Source organism: Cheilinus undulatus, linkage group 10 (genome assembly GCF_018320785.1).
Source record: "Cheilinus undulatus linkage group 10, ASM1832078v1, whole genome shotgun sequence".
Taxonomy (NCBI): domain Eukaryota; kingdom Metazoa; phylum Chordata; class Actinopteri; order Labriformes; family Labridae; genus Cheilinus; species Cheilinus undulatus.
In genome coordinates, this window is record NC_054874.1 from 13,340,966 (window position 1) to 13,368,339 (window position 27,374).

General features: G+C 40.4%; 1 protein-coding gene across 2 annotated transcripts in view; it reads right to left on the reverse strand.

Moving 5' to 3' along the window:
• The window catches only part of gria1a (glutamate receptor, ionotropic, AMPA 1a), a 151,713-nt gene that overhangs the window by 58,032 nt on the left and 66,307 nt on the right, over positions 1–27,374 (reverse strand). For both annotated transcript variants that reach the window (XM_041797483.1, XM_041797484.1), the window contains exons 5-9: positions 25,739–25,792; positions 17,641–17,799; positions 15,504–15,671; positions 14,475–14,579; positions 10,144–10,254 (exon numbers count right to left, since the gene is read on the reverse strand). In XM_041797483.1, the coding sequence (XP_041653417.1) occupies positions 10,144–10,254; positions 14,475–14,579; positions 15,504–15,671; positions 17,641–17,799; positions 25,739–25,792 (597 nt within the window). The remainder of the gene's footprint in view (positions 1–10,143; positions 10,255–14,474; positions 14,580–15,503; positions 15,672–17,640; positions 17,800–25,738; positions 25,793–27,374) is intronic.

Sequence of the window (27,374 nt, forward strand, 5' to 3'; positions counted from 1 at the left end):
CTGATTGAGTCCTGTCCACACAGAGTCAGTGCTGTAAATGCAGCCAAAGGTGCATCTATTAAATACTGACTTGAAGGGTGTGAATATTTATGCAGCCACTTATTTTAGATTGCATATTTTTTAACAAACAGTACTTTATATAAATCTGTTTCCACTTTGACATTAAAGAGATTTTTTTTTTAAAAAGCCAATTTATTTAAGCCATGGTTGATTTATAAAACTAATAAAATGGTAAAATATCCAAGCCGCTTTGCAAGCAGTGCACAGCATACACACTAATTTTTATTACCCACGCCGATGAAATCGGCAGGGGGTTACGTAAAGGGTTCCGTATCTTTGTTTGTTTCTTTGTTTGTATGTGTACAAGATAACTCGAGAACGGAAAGTCGGATCTTCACCAAACTTTCAGGGAATATTGGGATAGTAACAAGGAAGAATCAGTTAGATTTTGGTGATGACCCGCGCACCTATTCGGTTTTTCTCGGACTTTGAACTTTGAACATTATAGTAATCAATGGGAGCATGAGTTCCTTGGTGGCGCTGCTTAGGCGTAGGTCTGCCGCCTCAGACGGCCATTCTAGTTTATTCTTGCCAAACTTAAACCCCACCATGGACCATGGCTTTGGAACCACTGGATCAACAGAATAAATCCTGTTGGATAAATTAGCGGATAGCTGAAATAACATTACTTATGATGTGTTCCAGTCAAGTCAGTAAAACTATGATTGGCGAAGGTAAACTCCTCATGATGTGCTCAAATGTAACATTAAGAAAATGAAATCCAAGTTCTTGTGACTTTAATAAATACTTTTTAGGTGACATATTTTTTCTTTACATTATACAATAATTGCAACAGCTGAGTAAATACGCAGCTACTCATTACCTTTTATTTATTAGACTTTCTCACTGTTTAACCTACTGAGTAGGCTAGATAAAGTCTCCAGTCCATTACTTATCTTATTAACTAATTCATGGAATAAATGAATGGCCACATTGTGTATTTTAGTTGTGGTAACTGTAGGATTTGTGTTGCATTGCTCTGTACTGCTCTGTTGAACAAAGGAAGTAAAAGCATGCTGTTGTTTGACTCGGGATGACTTTGTGCTCTTTTTATCATGTTACACTGCCACCTGTAGGACATATATGTACACTACAAAGCTAAGTAGACTGACCAACCTCTACACCAGTGAAATGTCTCATCAGGGCCTCTGTAATAGTTATAGTTTTTCATCCACCACTATCTGGGAATGGTGCCTGTATTTGAGCCACGCAGAGAGCAATAAAGACACTGCTGCTCCTGAACCAGGCTGCTGCTCTCTTTATAACATACAGACATTTGTACAGTATATCTCACTGGTTTAGTATGCTGAGGAATCACAGCTGACATTACACATAGAGCCTTAAAACCAGCACACATTGGACTTCAATTCCCACATGTCGTTCTCCCTCCTGCTTTAAACAGAGGCAGTGCTGAGCTGAGCAAATCCTGCCGTCATATTTCATCATGGTCTGGGGAAAACAGGGGCTCCTCTGTGTCTTACAGTTATCCGGGTTCTCCTGCCCTTTCTAGCTGAGGTGAGTGTGATTGTTACACATGAAAACCCTAAGCCCACTGGTACAGTAACAGCACCCCGGGGTGACACAGGTGTGAAAGGTCTGCCGCGCAGCGCTTGAAAAGGGTATTCACAAAACATCAGATACTCACATGTGAGCATGCACACATGCCCTTTACACACACAGACATACTGGCATTAGTACGTGGGAGCACGCGTGCACAGAGAGACATGACATGGCATACAGATCATCCTCCAGGACTCAGTCTCATTGACCTCAAATCACTTCCACTGAGATCGGCTGTCACTCAGCCAGTTTAATGTAATGCAGAAACACAGTGGTATGAGAACATGCAGGGCTGCTTGATTATGGGAAAAACTGTATCCCAACTATATAGATTAATCATGATATCATGATTATTAAACATGAGCACTCATTGATTTTACAAAATTTGGATCTATTGCATGAATTCGGAGTGTCTGAATACGTTTTCAGGATGTTTTTTTAAGGAGGAGTCACCACTATAAAACTAATTCTGCATTTTTCCAGGTCTTACTCCATTTCTGGCTCCTTCTGCTCCTCATTTAAATTAAAGAACTGTTTAATCAGGAGGGGCAGAGCACGCAATGTGTTTGTGCAAGGACTCCTTTTACCACACATGACAAAACATATGGACCAAATGAGCATGACACAGCATTTGAAACAGGACTTGTTTAACCCCATTTATCCTATGTTCTTGATCACAGAGAGCTAAAAACTGCAACTGAAACTTGATTAACCTTAAGTGCCTACAAATCCAAATACATTAAGAAGTAAAACCTACTTGGGGTAGAGCTTGCTGCAGTTTTGCAAGCACACTGCTGGCAGAGAGACAGCAGAAACAATGAAGAAAAATACAGGGATACAGACCAGATCCTTTGTATCAGTGAGGAAATGTCTTTTTGGATTTCAGAAAGGGAACACAAAGAAAATATTATAAAATACCACTGCATCTTTTATTCCTGCTAAACTGGGTTCAGTAGAAACAACACCATCAATGCAGCAGTATAAAGAAACAAGAGAGGGCTGCAGAATGTACATCTAAGAAAGAGAATATCTCGGAAAAGAGGTGCCGTTATTTGCCAGTACAGCATATTCCATTTTTTAATTTTTTTTATTTTCATTTATTAACAAAGCCTGGCAGTAAGATTAATGAAATAACCACATTGCAAAAGTTACTGACTAAGCAACATTTAATAAATAAATTAGAGAGAAGTTCAGAGATAAAATCCGGGATTAAATTATGTGTAGAATCATTTTAGAGGTATTCAAATGAATGGTGGCTTGCTTTAGCTCTGCAATGTGAAATTTAGCAAATATAGCTAAAGCTAACATTTCTATATAGATCTACGCAGCTGGCATAGCTGTTATGTGCGCTTAACTTTAGCCACCTTAGCTATGTAGCTACATTAGCTACCTACATCTTTATAGCTAAGTTAGCTCTATTAATGTGAACTATGCAAACATAGCAAAAGATAACATAGCTACATAGAGCTACTCAGCTATGCGCCGCTATGTGAGCTTAACTTTAGTCACCTTAGTTATGTAGCTAAATTAGCTACATATCCCTGTATAGCTAAGTTTGCTTTATTAATGTGAGCTAAGCAAATGTAGCTTTAGCTAATATAGCTACACTAGCTACATAATTAATGTTACATGAGCTGATCTAGTTAACTTTGCTTTTGCAACGTGAAATTAAGCAAATATAGATAAAGCCAACATGGCTACATAGGTCTACTTAGCTAGCATAGCTGCTATGTGAGCTTATCTTTAGCCACCTTAGCTATGTAGCTACATTAGCTACATATCTCTGTATAGCTACGTTAGCTTTATTCATGTTAACTACGCAAACATAGCTAAAGCTAACTTGGCTCTATTGATAAAGTGGATAAGTGGGTTACGTAGCTGCTTTGTGAGACTTGCTTTAGCTATGTAGCTATGTTAGCTATGAGCATTCACAGCTAAGAAAGCTAAGTAAGCTACTCTCGCTGCATTCAAATATTTTCATGGAGGACAGGCTTTTTTTCTTTTAAGCAGACTGTTCACTCAATATCAAAAGTTATGTAGTCAGGTTTTTTAGGTCAGGTTTTTAACTTTTAGAACCCTAACCATTACCTTAACCCTTATCCTAATTCTAAACAGAAATGTAATCAAACTTTATTTTGAAAGTTTTAGCATGTTTTTCCTGTCTGAGATATACGGTGTCTCACAGGAAAAGTCTGGGAGAGTGGCCTTCAGAGATGTACGGTCTGCAGCCAGACGGTGTTAAGAAGAACCCAAACCAAACCTGATGTATTTAACCCAAATGTCATAAGACATTATCAAAATGGTGAACATCATTTGACCTAATAAAACATCAACACTATCAGTTTTTGAAATCTTCCAAAAATCACATTCTGCTGAAAGTCACCAATTAACACAAACACCCTTTAAACTCTGACACCAGGCAGTGCTTCAATCCTTAACACACAAAAACCATCTGAAAAATCTCAGAATTCAAAGTCCCGGACATTAGCACAAAGTTCAAAATGATGTATGGACAGAGATCAATATGCGTTGAGATTTTCTTTAGTATAGACACATGGTAGATAAAGACGGCCTTCCACTGTGACTTTGTCCATTTACTTGTATAGTTGGCCCACTTAGCTAACAGGGAGTACGGCACAGGAAGAGGTGCCAAGGGTTCACTTGTCACTGTAAAACCACTTATCTCCTGCTGAATGATTATTCAAATCATTTAAGAAAGCAAGATATTCCAGAAGTTTCTTCTATGAACTGACTGAAAGCACCAGCTAGCTTTCTGTCATCTGCCCACAAAACCCCTTGTCACTGTGTCCAAACATGAAAACAATCAACCAATATTTCTAAAATGATGAAAATCTACATGTATAATGCCTTTGAAACAATCATACCTTGAGGAAACTTTGGAAATGACATAACTTTCTTTTAAAGTTATGCATTGTAAGTTTGCCATTCATAACAAAATCCTAGCATGGTAAAACTCAGTCTCAAAATTCCACTCATGGCCTGGATTTTAGTGTAAAGCCCAAACAGCAGAGACACCGAGCTCGACTGCTCTGTTAAACATGTTCTGCTTGGCTCCTCCAGATCTCCGGTTAACCCCGGCCTGCTCCGTGTGCACAGGCCGGGACAGCAGGGATTGTGGAGAAGCACGAAGTGCCAAACAACACACTCCCTCAAGCAACCAATCAGTGAGTCCAAAAGTTAGAAGGTTTAAAACTCCACTGCTCCCCCACAGCCCAATAACTGTTCCCACCTTATCTCTCCTCTTAGGTTCAGAGACAGAGAAGCAATTTATCTTCTTAGGAAAGGGGACACTGATAGGAGATGATGTCAAATGGAGTTATTTTAGGTCCAAACTCCTGGGAGACGGTAGCCCTCTGGGTTTAAACAAGGATTCTACATGTTTTTAATTAGATGACAAAATCCACAATTTTAGCTTTGCAAATTTCTACATCAGCTCAGCTCTATTTTTACTTTTGTCCAGTGATCCAGTCCTTTAATATATGTTTCACAAAAGAACCTGTTGCTTTGCTAATGCTCTAACATCAAATTATCATGATCCTGCTTTTTGCTGTTGATTAAATAGAAGTCAATCCAAGTGCATTCAAATATCAGTAAGGCAAGTTTGCAAACCAGTAGAATAAAAGCATCAGAAACAAGTAACATCAAAGAAAAGGTGTGTTTTCAAGTATTATGAGGACAAGACCAAGACTTTTAGGGGTCGTGAGTCAAAACCGAGATAAGCCGAGACCATAAAAATCAATTTTAAAAACCCATGACAAGGTTGAACAGTTAAAGAGCATTCTCTCTTTAGTTTTAGTTTTCTTTTTAATACATTTGACGAGTAAAAACAAGGTGTCTGCAACTCTTTCAAAGCAAAACATGCAAAATTTTAAATTTTAACAAATTTGTTCAACTAACTTGTAAAAAATAAATCTATGTATTGTTTAAAAGCAACTGACAAGTCCGGAATGATTCTAAATATCTGAAAATGAGATGTTTATCTAGATCTGACAGGTGAATGAGGCCTGAAGTAAGTGTTCAGAGGTACTTCAGTCTAGAAATAAGTTGGACTGATGTCCAGTTTTTGCAAGTGTAGCTATTTGTTGTTTTAGCAAATGCTTCTCCTTATTGTCACACTAATGAAGTTGAAGAATAGCAGATCAGTGCTGGTCTAGACGGGTGTTGATGGAAAATCGCTACTCCAGCCAGTCCGGGACCGAGACAAATCCAAGTAAAAATGCTCTTGAGTCTGAGACAAGACCAAGACATTAAAAATGTGGTCTTGAGACTGGTCTCAAGATCAAGACTGTTCTCAAGTTCTACAACACTAGTATTGACAGTTCAGTGATAGATTTAGGCTGTGTCTAAAACAGCAAACTACACAATACTATTACAACATACTTAAACGTATATCCACTCAGGGAACAGAGCGAACAGTTAAGAGGGTGAGTAAAAGACACCTGTCTCTGTAAAGTCCAGTCAAGCCACTGGTTGATCAGTATTCCTGGCTACCATTACACCTTGAAGACAAAAGAACGCCCCAAGCAACTCAAAGAAAAGATTATTGAAAAGTTTAAGTCAGGGGATGAATAGAAAAAAAGAAAACATTCCAAGGCACTGCTCATCCCTCCAAGTTCAGTTAAATCCATCATCAAGAAATGTAAGGAATATGGCACATGTGTAAATCTGCCTGGATCAGGCTGTCCAGACAACAAGGTTACGTTCTGATGTGGCTGAGAATTTTTGGCTGGGCTTCAAAAGGGCTGTTGATGCCCGATCCCTACGCAACCTGGCATTAAAGTTTTTTTATTTTTTTATTTTTTTTGTCAACCAAGCCCTGTTATACTGACCATGACTGATTTATAAAATCAATAAAAAGGAAAAACATCCAAGGGGGTGGACACTTTTTATAGGCACTGTACATTGCCTGACAACAGTTGGACCCTTACACAGCACAGGGATGTTATTTAGACATCTGAGATTAGGAAAGTCAGAGCCAGAACTTAGCTTGTCTGATGTTTATGTACCATTAAATCTACAGTAGAGGAGAATCAGTCACATAACATAACAGCCAGGATGAAAGTCTAAGTACAGACAGTTTTATATGTTTGGGTTAATGTTGCTGCTGCTTGGGAAGCATACGTGAGTGTTAATTAGGTGACAAAATATCAGACTGCTTTTAGGCTTTTTTGCATTTTTGGTCTGGTGATGTCTGCAGAACTCTTGATGCCTAAATAACAAAGGACGCTGATATTTACAGCCTGTATTATGTGACATGAATGTAGAATTTCCCTATGATTCACATGGTTATGTCACTTTGCATTGTGTTTAGATGTGAGGTAAAAGGGTTCTTGACTGGATACTTACTGTCACAAAATGATTGGAGTATGTACCTTGTACATTTATTATTTTCTCTAACCTTTCTCTCTCCAGTAGGCTTTAATCTGCTGTTCAGTGCCTCTCTTTGAGGAAATTACTTACGGATTCCTTTACTTCATAACAACGGAGATCTGCTGTACCCACATAACAGTACATTTCTATGTTTTTCATTTCATCCTAACTTCTAAAAGTCCAACAGCATTACATGGAAGCAGCGATTCTCAGAGATAAAAGGCATTCCTGCTTGAAAAACTAAACCAGGAGTACAAAAAGAATCAGTGCTGGGCTTCAGGCACCCACCGACATGGAGAAATCTCTGATATTAAATTTTCATCAGGATGCAGACACTGGGAACATCCAGTGCCTGCAAAGATAGCATGACCATTGTTATTACCCACTGTTTATCAGACACAAATTGCCAGCTTTCTTCCTCAGGAAATGTCATGGCGACCTGGTTGCCATGTGAGTTAGGCAGATTGAATTTTTGCCGGCTTTTTCTCAAACCTTCACACATTGAAAAGCCTCATCTTTCTTGTGTAGGACCCTTAATATAACCGCCCACTGGTGCCATCCAAGCTGACAGGAGAATATGGTTGGTGGGTAAAGGCTGATGCAATTATAAATGAGTCTCTGGAATTTACCAGACTGTTTTTCTTTTTTCTCTGAGCATGAAAGTTGAAGTTTTCTCAACCTTGTACGATACTAAAACGTGTAGGCCCTATCTTGATAACATAAAGAGCGTGTGTATGATTTGAAACGTGCCTATCTGATTTTTGCTAAAGCCAGGAACAGAGCTAAACAGTGTTAAATTTCACATTTTTGACACAGATTTAGTGGCTGATGTGTGCCTTCAGACTCTGCTTTGTGTGCATAAAATCAGGTCCATTTGTGGCCACACATCAGTTTCACATATCTCTAATTTATGGGGACATTAGTCTTAGTTTTCCTCCTGTTTTCATCCATTGCTCATAGAGCAGACAGTTGTATTTTGCAGCCTGGCTGAGCAGTAATCTAGGTGTTGAAAGTGCCAACCAGTGCAAACCCCTATTGTGGTGTAACTCTACCTCTTTGGGGTGGATAGGTAAGATTGGTACCCCTACAGAAGGGTGCCAAAAAAGTGGTATGTATGGGTCGTCTTTTTGGGACCCTTTCCAACTTTCCAACGTAAAAAAATGCAAGCTGTGTCATACCAGACTGAACCAGACCGCTCAGTGGAAACATCCTATTCATTGTCACAAGTCAGAGCCAGTGGCGTTTCCTCCTGGAAGCCTAGGGAAGCATAACTTTCACAGTTCTTTCAGACTTTGGATGTCATTTTGATAACTTTATTTAACAGTGCCAGTGACTTTTCTTTGTTGCTTCTCTTAGCTCATATCTTCCCTGATTATTTCCCTCTATGTGTGAAACAACGCCCCTCTTAATGTGGTCAGTGTGTTGTGAAACCATGGTGGTCATTAACTATTTCCCTCTCCCCATATCTCAGGAGAAACCAGTTGAGGTTTGCATCCCTCTGTAGCAAAAAACAAAAGGCAATCAGATGAGACCATGTTGACAATGCTGCCACACTGTGATTAGTTGGGACCGGTTCTAGAAGCTAACTGCCCTCTGGCCTCATACCAATCAAATCATACCATGGCATTAACGTGACTGATTGAAATAACTGGAGACCGCTCTCAGATTGATTATTACAACATTAGCCTAGAGGTAGATGATCCAGATTTTATTTAATAGCAACTTGGCTAAATTGCTGCTACAGCGGAAAAATAAATCTAAATCTGACGAGCAGACATCTCCTAAACCAGCAGTTTGATGAAGAGGAAAAAGAAGGGAGACAGACCTTTAATGATGGGAATTATGAGAATACTGAACTGCTGTTAGGGTTTAGCATTGCTAGCTAGAAGTTCTGTCTTCCCTCAGACCTCGGCCAAATCCATCATCAAGATATAGAGGGGTACAAATGTAAATCTGGGAGAGACTGATGGGAAATGGGAGGGACTCTGCATACAACTGTTGCTTGGGTTCTTCACCAGTCAGAGCTTTATGGGAGTTCACCAAAAGGCATGTGGGAGACTCCATGGTCAAGCGGAAGAAAGTTCTCTGGTCTGATGAGACCAAAACAGTGCTGTTTGGTCATCAAACAAGACGCTTTAACAAAGAATATCACCACATACGCACCATCCCCACTATGAAGTACAGTGGTGGCAGCATCATGCTGTGGGGATGCTACTCTGCAGCTGGCCCTGGAAGGCTTACAAAATGGTAAAATGAATGCAATCATATCTAAACTTTTGAGTAGGTGTGCAAAGACACATTTTGTTCTCCACAAAGAAAACACCACCCTCGGTGAATGTCTGACTTCTGACTAATACATTAATCAAACATTGGTACTGGCCGATAAAAGCCCTGCTGTCAGCATACACCATCAGCAATAAGTGTTTTTTCTCAGTGGGCCAAATAAGTAACCTGTTGGAAAAACTCTGATAGGCTTTCCTGGTCAAACACAAGAGGAAATATTAACATAGTAGGAGTGCATCATTGAAAGAGGTGAAGAAACCTCAATATCTGCAACAGAAATGGACTTAATTGTTATTTTTAACACTGAATCTATATTGGTGTATCACCCCTTATTTTCATGATTCATGCATCTCTAGAAAATTTGCCTGCAGCTGATTTTAATGAAATTTTCCACCTTACAACAGACTGTGAATAAGGCCAAATCTATTTTCTAGAATCAATACAGGTTAATAAAGGTTAGAAATTACACATGGAGAAAAAACGTATACAATAAAACTCTGTGGGTCAATAAATATCAGAGAAAAAGATCAATAAAAGAAGAACGAAATCCCCATATAAAACCCAGAATAATGAGACAAAGATTAACCTTAAATGAACCAAAACAGAGTAAATGCAGTAGAAAGAAGAATGAAGGGATTCTGGCTCTGATGGTGCACAGGCACAGATCAGACAGAGAGAAGCTAACCAATTTAAGAAAGAGATACAATCACAGATGTTCGCTGAATTCCTTCAGGGGCCTGAACTTTTAGGAACTCTATCATGAAAGAAAATGAAAAATATTACCTCTTCCTTCTCACTGTCTCCTATCTTTCCTCACATCCCTTAACCTCTCTCTTTACACGGACTTACCAGGATAGTGGTGACGATGTAAGTCCTGTTCTGAAGGCCGTAGGTCTCATTGCTGCCTCTCATGAAGCTGGCCGTGGGCACGTACTTCTCATCTTCATTCCAGTACCCGACCTAAGACAAGGAGATTATGTTAGAGCCAGTATTCAGCAGACGGTGGAAAGGGAAACTGCAATAAAAGAGGAATGTTTACTTAATTGCTCTAAATTGCATACTTATTGAAACCAGAACTACTGCCAGGTGGTTATACAGCTTTGCTAGGTGTACAGTGCTAGAGAGTAGAGGTACAGTGGTGGGTCAATAGGAAGAGCTGGGATGGTTTTTGACCTGGGCTCCATAATGTATTTATATATACATTAATCATATATCACTTAATAAGCAAGGGAACAACAGCTGCACTTTTATGGGCACCTGGCACGCTTTCCCAAGACTGATCCAGCTCACAGCATACTGGGCCCAGGACCGGGTGGGCTACTCCAGACTTGCTGCCCCCCTTCATAACAGTGTGTTTTGTGGAGGGGGCAGGTGGGAGGATACCTGGCACAGGCCTGGAGGATGGTTATCAAGAAGCCTGAGCAGTACAGAAGGGAGGTTGAGGCAGCAAAGAGCAGAATTGGCACATGCTCCCATACCTTACCTGAACTGACTCAGCAAGCAAGGGATGAATATGACACCAAATTAGCCTGACCCTTGACCTAACTTTGACCTTCGAAGGAGAGACAACATTCATTTTCTGTCTCAAATCTCTGTTATGACGCTTTACATGATTCATAGGCCACTGTGGCTGACGGATCTGGCAAATTTATCTCACAATGAACAGAAAAACAGCATTTAAAGTGACTGTTAACTTTCAATAAAGGCAGTGAAATCAGCTAACAACAGACTTTACTGCTCTGTGATTTAATATCATTGTGTTAGAGGGGCCCTGCTGTGGGCCATTGACATCACCAGTCCACATATTTGCCCAAATTAAACCCAGCTAGGAAAGAGATGAAAAACTTTCTAATGGTCAAAACCCAAATTTCAGTCGCATGTTTCCTGCTCGTATAATTCCTTTATCATAGCGGGGTGGGGGCATCAGAAAGTCATTCCGGCTGTTTTCATGGAAATGTGGAATGTCTGACAGTTTACGAAGGAAAAAATCCCCCAGAGTTGTTTATTCTGCTTGCTTTTCTGCTCTGACTGTGGGAGTGTCCGGAGTTGTATGACCAAAATATCAAACATGTCAGAAATCCATCTGACCAGTCAGGAGCAGCTGGTCTGGCTGTGATTGGGTTGCCGTCGGCCGCTGTACACCCCTTTACACAACACACTACTGACTGAAAGTTGGTGAGACTTCCAAGTGTCATGTGACTTGAAACTCAGGGCTGAATCGGATGAAATTCACACAGTGTAGTCAGGACAGACATATTTTGATCAAATTACAATATCTGATGGCAGGATTAGGAGAAGTCTGTTCAGCACTACTGTATGGTCCCCTAAAGGGACAGTGGAGTGTCTGATAATAATAATCTACTATTTCTTCATCTCTGATGCCAGATGTAGAGTATAAAAAACGGACCCACCTGACTCTAACTACTTCATTTATAAAGATTATTATTATCATTATTACAACTACCATAGTTACCTCATACATTGCTTTTCTATTAAATATATATTATATTTCATACATCTTCTCTTCACTGCCATCATTTTTGCTAATGCCACACAGGAAAATGTGGAGAGTCATTTTTCTAGAGTTACAAATATTTCCATTAAAAATAGTAAAAATTCTTTTTTGAGTGTATTTATTACCAGCCGCCGTCAGAGCTGGAGTAAAAACACAGGTGAAATTCTGCTGGAGTCAAACTTTAACCACACCCACTTCAGTTTTAATTAAGCTCCATCACTCATGAACAGTCATGGCTGCAGCTCGTTAGGTCTCCCAGCTGCAGCTAATCCTTGGCAATCAAGATCTCCTCACCTTGTGGTGAACTCTCAGACACCAGTGTAACACAGCGTCTAGTCAGGTAATCTGGCTCCTCTTCAGCTCTTGAATCTAGCGATTATTCGATGAGTTTTTTGCCTTGTCTAACTCCAATTTGTTCCCTTTTCTGCAGTTTTCTCTGCCAGGGCTTCTGCCAACCACCAGCACTCTTGTTGTCAAATAAACCCCTTCAACCGCACTACCTCATCTTTTGCTCTGCTTCTTGGTCCTTGTTTTATTTCATCACAATTGTTTCTTTAATATTAGCACAGTCTAATACCTATATAGAGGCAACAACATCTTTAATTGTTCTTCCATATATGAGTGGAGAAGCAGCACAATTATCTATTTAGAGTAAAGTGTAGCTCTATAGAAAGAAAAACATCAAACTATTTTGAGTAAGATAAACCTCCACATAAAGTGTAACCCATTTCTACATGGAGGAGAAATTGTTCTAAATGAGTAACATTTGTATATGGATTGAAAAACAGCTTTACACTTTACACTTTTACACTTTAGAGTAAAAATAACTGAAATATTCCTCTGCAATCAGAATGAATTTTACTCCAGATAGACTGCGACCAAATGTTATATATTTCAGAGTAAAATTTTGTTTGATTTGAGTAAAATTTATTCAGGTAAATTTACTGTGTGGATGTGCTGACCAAGCTTTTCATTTAAAAAGCAAATGTAACTGGCTTTGAAATGTAGTTGGCAACAAAGACCATCAACATCGCTATAGAGTACAGCAGCAGGAAACCTTTCTTGCAAAGCAGATGGATTTGCCAGTCTGTCATCAGGCAAATCCATCTTGAAAATGTCCACTCCTCACTGTTTGTGTCAAACTGATATTCGGACCAATTTGCATCATTTAAGGAGATTGAGGTAATAGCTACAGGCGGGAAGTTCCACTGAAAGCTGGTAGCAATGGCTGCCACTGGTGTGTAGCAATTAGCTTGAATGTAGCGGCGGTTTTATCAGGACTTCACTACATTTCTTCATGAAATAAAGAGAAAAGAGCCATACCAAAAGCTTTGCAAGACGGAAAAATTTTTTTTGGTCTTCTCCTGATCTGCTTCAGCATTAATTTGTGATCGGTACTTTGGAGGTTGAAATCTAGAGTAAGCTGGGGTCACAATAGAGAGAACCACTGAAGCAGCTAGCAGCAGCAAAGCATCAGTTTTATCAGAACTGTGCCACATTCATTTAAACGGGAGTAAAGAGCCACATTGTAAGCATTTTTTGATGCCTTGGTTCCCAACCTGGGGTCTGGGGCCAGAGATTTCAGGGGGGGCGTGATGGCCTGTCTGCTTTAAGGTTGTTAAAATTATGTTCACTCACACTTCCTAAAATCATGATAAAACCCATGAATGGTAAATACCAAGGACTTTTGCTAATACCACTTGTGGTTTAAGATATTGTGTTTGGCTTTAAAAGATTGAAACAATTGAAATGTATGTGTATTTTTGATCGCAATATGTCACCTTTTTCCATGTGGGTCCGGGGGTGTAGCTGGTCTTAGATATGTTTAGGGGGGGTTCAATGGCTAAAAGGTTGGGAACCAGTTTTGACGGACAAGACGTTTTCCTCAACTCCTGATTTATCTCAGCATGAATATTATCCACATCATGCTCAACTGTTCATGCACTAAGCCACAGTTTGCTTGTCAATTTTACTTTACTACTGGAGCTGCACATGTATACAACCTGAATGTGACAGACAGAACAATTGTCCAATCACCTTCTGAGAATATTTTGAAAAGCTGTGCCTTACCCAGTGGGAGGTTTCCTAAATGACTGTGAATATATCAAGGCAAGGGCTACATGAAACAGTCTATGTGGCACGTCAGGATAGTAAGCAGCCATTACGAGGGATAAAAGTCTGATTGTTCCGGTGATGTTTAGGCTGTCTCACAAATACAATTCATATTTAAAATTAAACAGCATCAGTTCAGCAAATGAGTGTCACTGAAGCAGTATTTATTTTTTTTTCCAAGAAATTAGTCCCCAGATGGTTGTTTGATAAATGCTTGTCTCTTTTTGGCTTTTCTTGCTTAAAGTGTTCCTGAGATTAATCATGTGATCACTTGAGAGCAGCTTTAAAAGGTTACTTGTTCACTTCCATGTAGGCAGAGGAGTGTTTCGTTTGATAAATGTGTCTCAGTGAAGAACTTCTCTACTCCTAAGTGGTCTCTTTATGGCTTTTTGAAGTACAAATCTTAGAAGTTGAATAAACTGTGGCGCATACCTTTCAATGAAAGCTGTTTCATGACCTAAAAAAAGCCTCAAGGTTATTACAAAAAATATCAACCACGGTTTTTTTTTTTTTTTCTTTTTAATAAAAAAGGATCCTGCAGCTGCAGCTTTACCTTCTTGGGTCCAGATGGGGCCAGTTCCATGACGCTAACAGTGTAGTTTGTTCTGCGGCCTTTCTCATTGAACTGAATGTGGCCAGTCAATCCATCTATACGGACCTGTAATAGAATCATAGATATGAATAAGTCATGCAAAGCCTCCGACCTCTGTGCAGATGGATAAACAGTAGCTGCTGTGAAGCATAGCATCCATACTGCCAATTTTCTTTGTTTGCATGTCTCGCTTGCATGCATTGCATGCTAAGCATTAGGGTTATTTGTATAGCACTCATTTGGATCCCTACAGGAGTGAATGACAGACGGCATGCGTGTGTATGTACAGTGCAGTGTGTTTGTCTTGGCCGTGTGATGGAGTTAATTGAGCGAACAGGGCTTCAATCTCTTGTCTATCTGCAGGCAGATGGCTACACTGACTCTGCACAGCCACTCTGCAGACAGAGCCCAGGGCTGCACATGCAAACACACAAAAACATGTAATTATAATATGCCTTTACAAACAGAGCACATTTATTACATCTCTGCTGGTAATGGGAATGGCATTCACTCAAAAATAATGAAAAAATATGACATTTTTATTGTGTTTTCGATTGAAAATTGCACACAGAAGTCCTTTTTAATGCAATCTGTATAAAATGAATAATGTCCCTGCATCTCAATGTTTATAGTTTTCCCCCGTGTGAGTGTGTGGTTACCAGCCTGTCCAACATTTGCAATTGCAGGCCAAATATTACATTTCTGAACTCAATTGCTGATGTCATATTCCATGATGATCACAGCTGAGTGTTATTGCCCGCAGGTTTGTTTACTAGTCATGATGTCACATTTGATACTGGAGAGCTCTCCTATGACTTAATGTGAACTTTACACGACAGAATGAGACCTAATTTGTTCAGCCAGCCCTGGCTCAACAGCGGTTAGCCGATGTGCCACTCAGGAATTTGCATGTATGTGTGTGTGTATATGTGTGTGTGAATTCATGTGTGGTTAACTGAGCCCATGCATTAGCCACGTATGTGCACAGACCTGCTGCAGGGCTCTCTGGATGTCGATGCCCTGTCCCCAGGGAGCTGGTGGGTTGGCAAGACATTCTCCAGCATTACCCCTGCGAGATATGTCTATCCTCTGTCTCCGCAGGTTCTGGAAGGCTGTTGACATGACTTTCACCCCATCATATGTTAGGGCGCCAGTGTACTGTGGAGAGAGAAGACACACAGTAATGAAACTGATGAAGGGTCTGGCTGAAGCAACAACGAGAGCATTTCATGAATTTCAAAAAGGCAACAATGGTATCTTGACAAATCCTCGAGCTTTGCTTCTTCACCCAAGGTAATCATTTCAGATCTTAAATTTCATGAAAATTGTATGAGTCCTCTCTGCCAGTGGCTCTGGCTGAAATGCTGTAAATGCAACAATCAATAATCACTTAAAGAGACAGAATGTAGAATTTTAGCACTGAGATATCTACACTGATTTAAAAAAAAAGGACAGAACCTGTTCCAAACACTTTCAACACTTTTGAAACCCAGAGAAATTCTTACTTTTTAATGTCTGATTGGCACACGTCTTGTCAAGGTGGCTACCTTGACTGAGCTACCATGACAGAAACATGTTTATTGTTGCTAAGGAAACACTGGAAGTTCTGTAAAAGTCTGGAACACAAGAGAGTATGAGCTGCTACTGAAAGCTGCAGTTCTGTTGCTGTATCACAGTCATGTTTTGTGCTGCTCACTTGTGATGGACCAGAATTATTCTCTGCCAACACTTGTATGATCTGTTGGCCAAGCATACCCCTGTAACATGCAACCTATCAGGGCAACGATTGGATTCAATTTGACACTGATTTTCACCATCAGCGGTACAAAATAAACCTTAAACAAAATGTAAAGAAATGCATGTTTGGTAGATTATTTCTTTGTTGTAGCAATGCTTCTTGGCAATACATCTTATACCACTGTAAAGCCTGTTTATTACCCTTTTAAATAATACCATATTTGTAAGGAACATGCATTTGTGAGATGAGCAGCAGAGCTTAGTATGTGGGTTGGGCCCATGAAAAATTTGCTAAATCTTCTCTGCCAATGCCAAACAGCTTATTCTACCATTGACTCTTGTTTGGTGGATTGAATGACTGAGGTCTGAAGAAACAGGATGAACCATGCACGGCTACAATAGCCTGGCACCCCCTCCTCATGCTGGTCACTAGCCTGGTCACACACTGCGGTGGGATGGCATCCCATTCTTCAACCAGAATTAGTCACAAGTTGGCAAATATGGCTGTGCTGGTCACTCTGGCACCAACAGCATGATCCAACAAGTGTTCAGCTGGGGTTGAGGTCAGGACTGCCTCTCCACTCCAAAATTCGGGAGGTAGTCTCTGATGAACCCCGCTCTATGGGGGCAAGCATTGTCATCTTTGAGGACAGAGTTCTGTCCAAGACTGTGGAGATATGAGATTGCCACTGGTTGCTGAGTCTCATCTTGACATCTCTTTTGCCTCCAATGATGACAAACCTGATTTTCCAGTGAGAGAGGTAGTAGTCTCTGTGTCTTCTCTTCTTTTACCCTACGATCCACTACAGTCAGAATCTGGACTCATCATTGAACATAGCGTTCCTCCACATGTTCCGGTGCAGTGTTTCCAACACTGGAGATTGACTGCATGCAGCCTGTTCTGGTGTCTGGGCAGAGAGCCGTCGGCCATATTGTCCTGCAAAGATTGACTATAAATCTGTCAAACCACTGTCAATGTTTGTCTGTAAATCTGTAGAAGACAGCCTACAGGACCTAAGTGCTGACAGGGTGAGGAAAGGGTCTTCCACTGTAGCAGGGCACATACTCACAGGAACCTCATCATCAGTATCTGAGGGTATCAGAAGCTTAAAACAAGAGGCAATAGCAACAGCAACCTAAGCTGTTAGGCACTGGAAGAGGTTTGGCAAATTTTTCAATTGTGCAACCCACACATTCAGCTCTGCTGCTCATCCCACAATTGCACCATTTAAAGGGAAATGAACAGGCTTTCCAACAGTATAAGTTTTAATGCCAAGAAGCGCTGGTGCAACAAAGAAATAATCTACTAAACATACATATCCTTACTTTTTGTCCTAAGTTAAGAATAAACATGGAAGGGAGGGCAGATGAGGAAGAGAAAGTGCAGTACCTTGAGTCCAGTTTTGGGCACTTTGGAGTCTTTGTTGTCAAACTCGAGCCACTGCTGGACGACACGGCTGACGCTTGGCTCTGAGTTGTTGACGAGCTGGAAACCTGTGATGTTGGCCCCTCCTTTTCTCAGGTCTGTCAGGTCAATATCCAGGAAACCCTGAGAGAGAGGAAGAGAAGTGAGACATGCAGATGGGAAAGGACATACATCAAAGGAGCATTTCATACGTGCACAGTGCATGATTCTGCAGCTGCTGAAAACAATTTGATAGAATCTGATAGCTCAGACTGCATATGGAGGTGATCTGGGGTGCCTTCATCTGGGTTGTTTTGGTTGTGTAGTGCAACGTGTGCTGGCATGCATTCAATACCACCTCGTCACCTGACGTAATCTGTGTTATTCTGCTAGTAAACACAAGGGCTTTATTTATGGCCATCCAGCCTTGTTCAGAGTGATGGGAATTGAGACTAATATAAGGGATCCTGATTATTTGGCTCAGCTCAGTAGTAAGGCTCATTTTTTTTTCTTCTATCAACAAAAAACAACAGGGATGGATAAAAAGGGAACCGTCTCTCAAAAGGGGGCCAGCTCCCATCACTCACAATTGGAATCAGAACATAAACAGCTCCCTTATAACTTGTCATCTTGAATTCAGTTGTCATTTTAATCCAAACAGTATAGCACAAGGTTTATTTTCAAAACAGTATTTCACCTTTAAAGCATGTTTTTGGCAATGAGGGAGAAAAGCTGTTAAAAAGGTGCCACTAGCCACTTAGCTCAGGGATAAGTCAACCCCATTAACATTTTTTTACAGTGCCTTTAACGCATGTGGAAGGCACTCTTTTTGAGTGAGTCTTCTGGATGTCCTTCAGCAGCAGATATCTTCTATGAAGTGGTCATGGTCTGTATTTGTGAGCTGGAGTGGCACTCTTGCTTATGTTATTGCACAAAGACACTATTGAAAATATCAATGAAAGCTCTGATGACGTCAGTGGAGAGGCAAATGGTTGTTCCACTCTAACCCTGTTGCAATCTTTTATCCAAAGCACCCCTCAGTAACAGGCTGTGCAGTTGTCTACAGCGTTTGTCAACCTGTGGGTCACCTTCCCAACAAGGTGTCTCAGACAACAAGGAGAGGTCATTACATCATTGGTTTGAGAATATCTGGCTTCTGAGCCCTCAAAACAAATCAATACCTGCTCCTAACTCATCGTCACAGGTTATGACTCAGACAGGATGTCAGCTGTGAGTGTGTCAGAGTCCAGGGAGGGGTTATTTCTATGGAATCATCCATTTCAAGGATTTTCTGTGGCTCCAGGAGGTAAAAAAAATATCCAGCCCTAGCAGAAAAATATACAGAACTTTATTTAAAAAATGTACAACAAATTTAGTATGTGTGAAAAAAATGTTGTTTTTTCCTGCTCATCTACTTAATCATCTTGTGATTCACTGGGTTTAGTTTCAAAGTTAATCAGCCTGAGGAGGATGGGAATTAAAGCAATCGTTCTCAGCTGGTGGGTGGGGACCACAAGCTGCTGTCAGTGGATTGCATACAGAAGCACTGAGCACAAAGTGGACAAACACCTTTATGCTTAAAAAGCATGTTTAAAATCACAACATTACAAAAGACCTGGGATGACAAGCATGCAACACATTTTCTTTCACTCAGTTTCCTGTGATAATGTATACATTTTGATTGTTTTCCTGAGATCTCAACCTATTGATTGGGATAAAAATGTATATTTTCCCCATGCTATTGTGCTGATTTTCCATGATCTGTAAAAAAACAATCCAAATTTACATGCTAGCACAAGAAACAGATTCTCTCAAATATTTATATATCATAGAAAAGCCCAATTTGCAAAAGTGTCCTGAGTCCCAATTCTCTCTGGTTCCGTACACACAAACACAACCATGGGAAAGACCGCTGACTTGACTGTTGTCCAGAGGACAACCACTGACACTCTTTACAAGGAGGGTAAGCCATATAAGGTCATCAATGGAAATACAAGCTGTCTCAGAGACTGTATCGAAGCATTTTCATGGAAAGTTGACTAAAAGGAAAAAGTGTGGTAAGGAAAGGCCACTACACACAAACAAGTCCAGCAAATGGACTACAAGTGTTGTGTTCTTAGTGTTGAGAAGCTTTATGGAGATATTGATCTACAGGACTTGGCCACAGTGAAGCCAAAACTACCAGAAACTGGTTTGCTGACCCTGGTATGACTGTGCTTGATTGGTTAGCCAACTGGTCTGACCTGGACCCCATAGAGAATCTCTGGGGAAAGACGACGAGGAGAGACACCAGGCTCAACAATACAGACAAGCTGAAGGCTGCTATCAGAGCAATATGGGCTTCATAACACCCCAGCAGTGCCACAGACTGATTGGCTTCATGCCATGTTGCATAGATGCAGTTATTTGTGCAACAGGAGCTCCAACCAATTACAGAATGCATAAATTAGCATAATTTTCCAGAAGGCCAATCATTTTTTATTGGATTTTTTGTGTGAGCTGTAAGCTGTAGTCGTCAAGTTTAAAACAAAAAAGTCTTAAAATATTGCATTTTGTATGAGATGAATCTAGAATATATATATGCAAGTTTAATTTCATGAAGTAAATCTCAGAAAAAAAGAACTATTTCAAGATTTTCTTTATTTGAGATGCACCTACATGCCCTCCCAGGGCTTCTGTAATGATATGTTTTTTGGTGATTTTTGGTCATTCATACACTTTGTTTCATAAGGTCCACACTGCAACATTTTTCATTAGCTATATTTGAATATTTTCTATAATTTGGGTCATGATTTCTCACTAAGGAGGTGGTTTTTGGTCCTAAGGATGGACCAGATAAGAAGCACTGGGATTAAAAACATGAGGAAAGCATACAGTAATTATGAAGTAGGGCTGTAGTCTACCAATAAAAATCTTGGTTGGCTAATATTATAACCACTCATTGCTAATCAGTTGGTTGTTAAATGGTAATGTGCTGCTTGTTATGTCTAGATCAACCTTATTAGTGACAGTGTTATGACTGCTCCCTCTTGATACTCAAAATGAACTTAAAATAAACATAATAAGCCTTAAGCAGCATACTTAATTCTTTTAATCTCATGTTGTACTGTAAATATCTTTTTTAAAAACAACTGTAATTTATGAACATTTATACTGACAGCATCTAATAAACTAAAATTAAGCCTGCAGGTTGGGATGAAAAGAAAAATGTAGGTATCCCAAGAAAGTTCCTTTTCCATGAGATGATAAAGGGACTTAGTACTATTAGTAGTGTTTGCCGATTGCCTGATAAATAGGGAGCTGCAGTAGAGGCCGTAACAGAAACTGTAGCAAAACACAAACACTGTCAAACAAACCTTTCACCTTCCTGCATGTTTGTGCCGATGTGTTTATAAGTTATTTACAGAGAAATTACTTAGAAACAGTCAGAAAATGACATAATTTTTTCTTCTGTATCACTGTTTGGTTGGGAACTTGTAACACTCCTTCTCTCTGCTCATTCTTTATCCCTCCAATTTGCAACATTTCTCATTAGACACATTTGTGTGAATAAAACTTTTCTGAAATTAGGGTCATGATTTCTCATTAAGGAGGTTGTAGAGGGGTCCTGAGGGGGAAAAGCAGGAATAAAATACTGACGAGGCACCAAACCTTTTATGAAGAAATAGATTTGAATTAATATTCTACTGGACTTGTGGGCAAAATTCAATTTTTGTATGTGCCCGTAGTTAGTTATTATTATTTTCTTTTTTTAAATGCAGTCAGCCTTTTTTTAAGTGTCAGTGTGCCTGATTTGCACTAATGTTCAGACACAAAATTAAAACAAGCCAAGACAGGATGCCAATTAGTCGAAACAATTACACACGCTGGTGAAGTGGTTTGAAATTATTGTTTTAAATTGTCCCAGAGAAATAAGAGTGTCCATCTTGAGACTGTGTAAATAATTTATCCACATTTCTGGAGTATGAAAGCTTAAAGTGGATATTCTAGTTTCAGAGAAAAGCTGCATGACATGAAGCATTAAACCGTCTATGGAATGAGTTTGGAAGGGTCCGGTGGTCCCGTTCAACATACGAATGAGAAAATAATGACCCCAATATGAAAATTTCATTTCAAATTTTTTTCCCAATTGCTGTTCAACAGTGAAAGGATTTTTTTTTAACACAGCTTTCCAAACATCCTAGTTTTATTTTGAATACATTATTCTACTTTGCACACAGAAACAAAATTATTTTACAACCCAAAACCACCAGGTTTAAAATCATCAGCCTTTCCTGATGCAAATAGTCAGTTGTGTCTCCTTTTTGCTGGATAACAGCCTGAGGTTGTTTGTCATGGTTTTTCAACAAGTCTCCGACCCATCTCCTGAAGAATCCCAGCCCAATCTTCTTCAGCCAGTCTCTCAAGCTCCTTCAGATTTGATGGTCTTCTGGCATGGACCTTGGTCTTCAGTTCTTGAGATTTTCAATGGGATTTAAGTCAGGGCTTTGTGCAGGCCAGTTAATAATGTTCACTTTGGTCTTCTGAAGGCAGTTCTTAACCAGGACTGAAGTATGTTTTGGGTCATTGTCATGCTGGAAGACAAAGCAGTTTTGCTGCCGACTGCTTGAGGTTTTCTTTCAAAATCTTCACATATCCTTCTTTCTTCATGATTCTGAACATCTTTATTCTCACTTCCAGACAACTGAAGCATCCCCACATCATAATACTCCCATAATACTATGGGTACTTTGTTCTTTTGGTCATACACCTCTCCCCTCTTTCTCCAAACATAAGCAGCGTTTTCATGGCCAAAGCTCTAGTTTGGCCTCATATAACCAAAAGACAGGCTTCCAGTATGAATAATCTTTCTCCAGGTCGTCCTTAGCATACTTCAGTAGAAGTTTTTCTTGTTTTTGCAACCTCACAGTCCATTCCTGTGCAGGTCTCTAGTGATTGTCTTCTTTGCAATTACAATTCCTGACTTGACTAAACCATTCACTAGTGTTCTGGGGTCTTAAGACACATCTCTCCCTAGTTTTCTTTCCACAGTCTGTGAAACCTTTCTCTTCCTGCCTCCGTCAGACTTGTTCTGCACCGTACGTCTCCTTTCCAATTTCTTGATGAAACATCTCACTCCAGTTTTTGACACTCGGAAACGCTGTGACAACTTTGTGTCTCCTCCCGCTATGTGAGCATAAACAATTTTTCTCAAGTCTAAACGGATTTTTTTGTTTTTGCCGTGATGCTTTCTCAAAACACCAGACAAAGTAATGTAAACATTAAGGATAAAACTAGGATGTTTGGAAAAGCAATTCCTTGCTCTGTCTAGCACTTGGGAAATACTTAAAAAAACAATGACATTTTCATTTGAAGTAAACACAAGATACTTGTGTGAAGTGGGAGACCCCCTACATCGGTGTCAAATTAGTCCCACAACACCTCCAGAGGGCTAAACAGGGATCTCCAGCATCCCAGAGTCACCGCCCACCATGCCAACACAGAGACATTCTTTTCTTACCGACCCTACAACATGGCCAAACAACGTTACTTCCCCCTTCTACTTACCCTAGCCCGACCCCTAATAACACCTTCAAAAGACCCGGCTCCACAAGAGGTTGGGGGAGGCAGAGCTATGTTGAAATGCCCTGACTTGGGTAAGCATTCACTCTGCTGGACTGGGCTGAGGCTCTATTGCCCCCTTCTACCTAACTTTGCAACAAACATAAGTACACCTTTAACAGACCGGGGCTTAGCAAGAGGGTAAGGGAGGCAGAGCTTAGAAGGGCTAGGGTTAGATGCACTTACTGAGGCTTGCACTCAAGACTGCTGGATTTGGCTGGCACTCTACCTCCCGCTTCTACCTACTGTACCATGAGTCCAACTACAACAAGATTGCTTTTCCTATCCACAACATGACACTTGAAACTGTAAAGGTTACACAAAAGATACTGAGGAGAGAAAGAGAGCTTAGCAAGGGGAGACCTGGCTAGAGCTAGCAGTAAGCCTCCACTGGACTAGGCTAACAATGGAGGGGCTAATAATTAAGATGGTGAACATCCAACCAGGGATTTCTAGATAAAATATACAGGTGTTTACCATGTGTCTGTGCAAGAAAAATGCAACAAATGACCAGAGGTTGCAATACCCTGTCTGTTTACAAAGGGCTACAAGCTGAAAAGGTTGCAAACAAATGGGCATCTGGCATTCGAGGGTCATTGTGCAGAGCCCATTTATTGTAGTCAGCGTTTTAAACTTTCCGATAAAAAGTTGAAGGGTTAATGGCATAATGAAAGTGACAAATCCTTCCTTCTCACTTAGAAAGTACTTTCAAATTGTGCAGAACTCATCTTTGTCGTTCCTGAGGGGCTGGAGAATCGAGAAAGAAAAACTAATTTCATGGGTCCAAAGCTAATCTGTAATAGACAGAGTCCTCACAGGCTATTGTTAACAATGGCAGGATCAAAACCTTATGGGCTTCTCTGAACAATAGCAGGACTGCCTGAGGTAGAGTAAGATGAAGAAAGAAGCGATTTACTGTAATGGCATCTACTACTTGTATTTTTTCCCCTGACTATTACGTGGAGAAGGCTGTTTTTCAGAGACAGAGAAAGGCAGTGAGTGGGAGAGACGGATTCAGCCTCTCAGCAGGCAGCCTGTCAGCGTGGGGAGAGGAAGAGGCAGACAAGTGGGAATGGGTGGGAGTGGAGACAGAGCAGAAGAGAAGATTTGTCTGTGTTTTGTCAAAGATTAAAGCCCAAACTTTTGACTGATGAGAAGAAAAGGTGCCTCTCTGGAGTGTCTCCCGCTCACCAAAAATCAGTCTGACAACGCACACCTTTCTATCCTTTTCCTGTCTTTCCTGCTCTTTCATGTCTTTTGAAGCTTTCTCTCTCTCGGCCACAAGTGTATAGCCTCACAAAATTACACTTGTTAGCTTCACTGATGCATTTGCTAAAGTCAAAGGAGCTCATTTAAAGTGGCTGCCTGTTAAAAAAGCTTTCTGCTTCAAGAGAAGGATGTCAGGCTGACTGGTAACATAATAAAGGCTGGCCTAAGTAAAAAAAAGGGCTATATTAGTAAACCCCTCCCTCCTCTCACCCCTAATGTACCCGTGTGCGTTGCCAGGTGTCCATATTTCTTGGCTGAACAGACAGAGTTATGTCTTTTTTCTGCTCCATGTATGAGCTAATGCAGTGCAGTCAGCTGAGGAGGTTACTATAGAAACCAGCCTTTGCTAACACTGGACATGGAAAGGGGGGGTGGGGGTATTTCCGACATTTTCAACCACATTTTAGTTGCAACTCTTGTTCAGTTTTTCAAACTTGCTGTTTTTCACATTCACCCACACACTCCTCTGCAGATCCACACACACAAAAAAAGCGAATTTGGAAATTTCTGCAAGTGCACAAGGACACAGAAAAAGTAATTTTTGTGCAAAGCTTTAATGGGCCCATAATAAATGACCACTTTGCCTATCAGCTGTTGTTACCGTCCGAGTCTTATCATTATAAATTAAATCTGGCAAACTGGCGAGACAAGAGAGATTGAGCCAATCAGCGGTGAGAAATTGTTCAAGCCAGCAGCTGCATATTAATGCTGTGATTGTTGCAGCTTCTGCTGATGTCAATTTTCTCTTCATTTGGTTGATTTTCACAAGTTTGATCAGTGCTCTGGGGGTCTACATACCATTAGCGGAGAGAAAATAGCAGCAGACAAAGAGCACTAATGGATATAGGCTTGCATACATTGGCTGTCTGACCTTTTTCTGTCACCATCAGTACACAGTGATTTCTGTCTGTCGGAGCTTGTCTGTGCTTTTTACATCAAGTCTGTTGTTATGTCTGCAGGTTTGACAGCACAGCGAGCAAATATATGATGTAGCTGAAGAGGAAATGGGATGAGAGAATATAAAACGCATAAAAGTAGATAGTTTTAGGCCAAAGTATTCTGAACATTCAAGTCTATTAAACTGGCACAGAAATCCTGTTAAAAGCCAAAATTAAATTCTCATGCAAGTTTAATCAAGCTGTAAAAGAGCGCAGAAAAAATCAAGGAAACACAGTACGCATCGAGGGGAAGCGATACATGAATGATTCCTTACCAGGTTAGCCAGGATGTAGTGGTAGCTCTTTGCATTCTTGCCGTGTTCAACAATCTGAAAGACAAGGACACGAGGGAGATAGAGAATAAAATGTCTGTGATACACAAACACAAGGCAGCTTTATGTGTGTGTTTACAACACAGAGATGTTTTGACAGTCTCCCAGCAGCGTGTCTGGTACAGTGTACAGTACTTGACCTTGTGGAAGAAAGACACAAAGTAGGTCGATAGGAAATAATGCAGTAGACAGGCGACATTATGAAAGGCGAGTGGCTTAACGCAGGCCAGCGACAATGGCAGAATAAACAGTCAGCATATTAACACCTTAATCACCTGCTATTACAGACTTATGATAAAGGTCAACATAGAAGCTTTGTGATAATAATTTCCTAAATCATCTGTTGATGAAGATGTTAACTGCTCTTGGATTTTTTTCAATTTTGTCATGTTGCAGCCAACGCTACAGTTGAAAAAACAAAATTTCTCCATTAATCTACACTCAGTACCCCATAATGTCAACATAAAAACATAATTTTATCATTTTTTGTAAGTTTATTAAAAAACTGAAAAAAACTGAAATATCACATTGATGTAACTATTCAGCCCTTTTGGAGAAACAACTGAAATTTAGCTCAGCTGCATTCCATTCTCTACTGAAATTCTGCTGTACTGGAGGTTCCCAAGAGCACAGTGAACTCCATAATTCTCCAAAGGAAGAAGTAAGGCACAACCAGGACTCTTCCAAGAGCTGGTTGACCAGTCAAACAAAGTAATCAGGGGAGAAGGTCCTTCATAAGAGAGGTGACCAAGAACCCGTTGGTCACTCCATCCAGAGATCCTGTGTGGAGATGGAACAAAGCTCCAGAAGGACAGGCATCCCTGCAGCCGTCCACCAATATGGGGTTATGGTAGAGTGGCTAGACAGAAGTCTCTCAGTGTAAACACATGAAAGCTTTTGGAATTTGCTGGGAAATATTAATGGAATTTCCTTTGAGATGATAGAGAATTTGCCTTAAAGGAGACATATTATGCAAAAATCACTTTTTCAAGCTTTTTTAACAAAAATATGTGTCCCTGACCTGTACACAATACCCTCAAGTACCAGAAAAATCCGCTCCCTACTCCCCCCCTTTCAGAAAATGGTTGCTAAATCAAGCCATCCTCAGATTTCCCCTTCATGATGTCATGTTGGGAGTTAGCACCGCCCCCAGGTTTGGTTGGCCCTCCCTTGGCTGGCCCTTGGAAGAAAGTTCTGCCCTTTCTCTCCTGATCTTCCTCTCAGCTGCCAGCTACACATCCATTAAGCCACATTCATTTCCTGAGAGTGGCGTGGTTAGGGGTGGAGTCAAACAGCTCAGTAACATTTAAAGCCACAGACACAGAAACAGCTCGTTCTGAGTTGGGCTGAAATAGAGAGGTTTTTAACCATGCAAAGGCCCAATACTGGAGTGTTTTTTCAGCAACAAACTTCACAGGCATGTTTTAGGGCCCTCTGAGACCAACATCAACTTCTCTTAAAGGGGTAAAATATGTCCTCTTTATATTTTTAGAAATTTTCCTAAAAGTGTTTGGTCAGTCTTTGGATATGGTGCAAATATTGGAGAGTTTAATTTTAAAAATGTGACAGGACTAAGAGA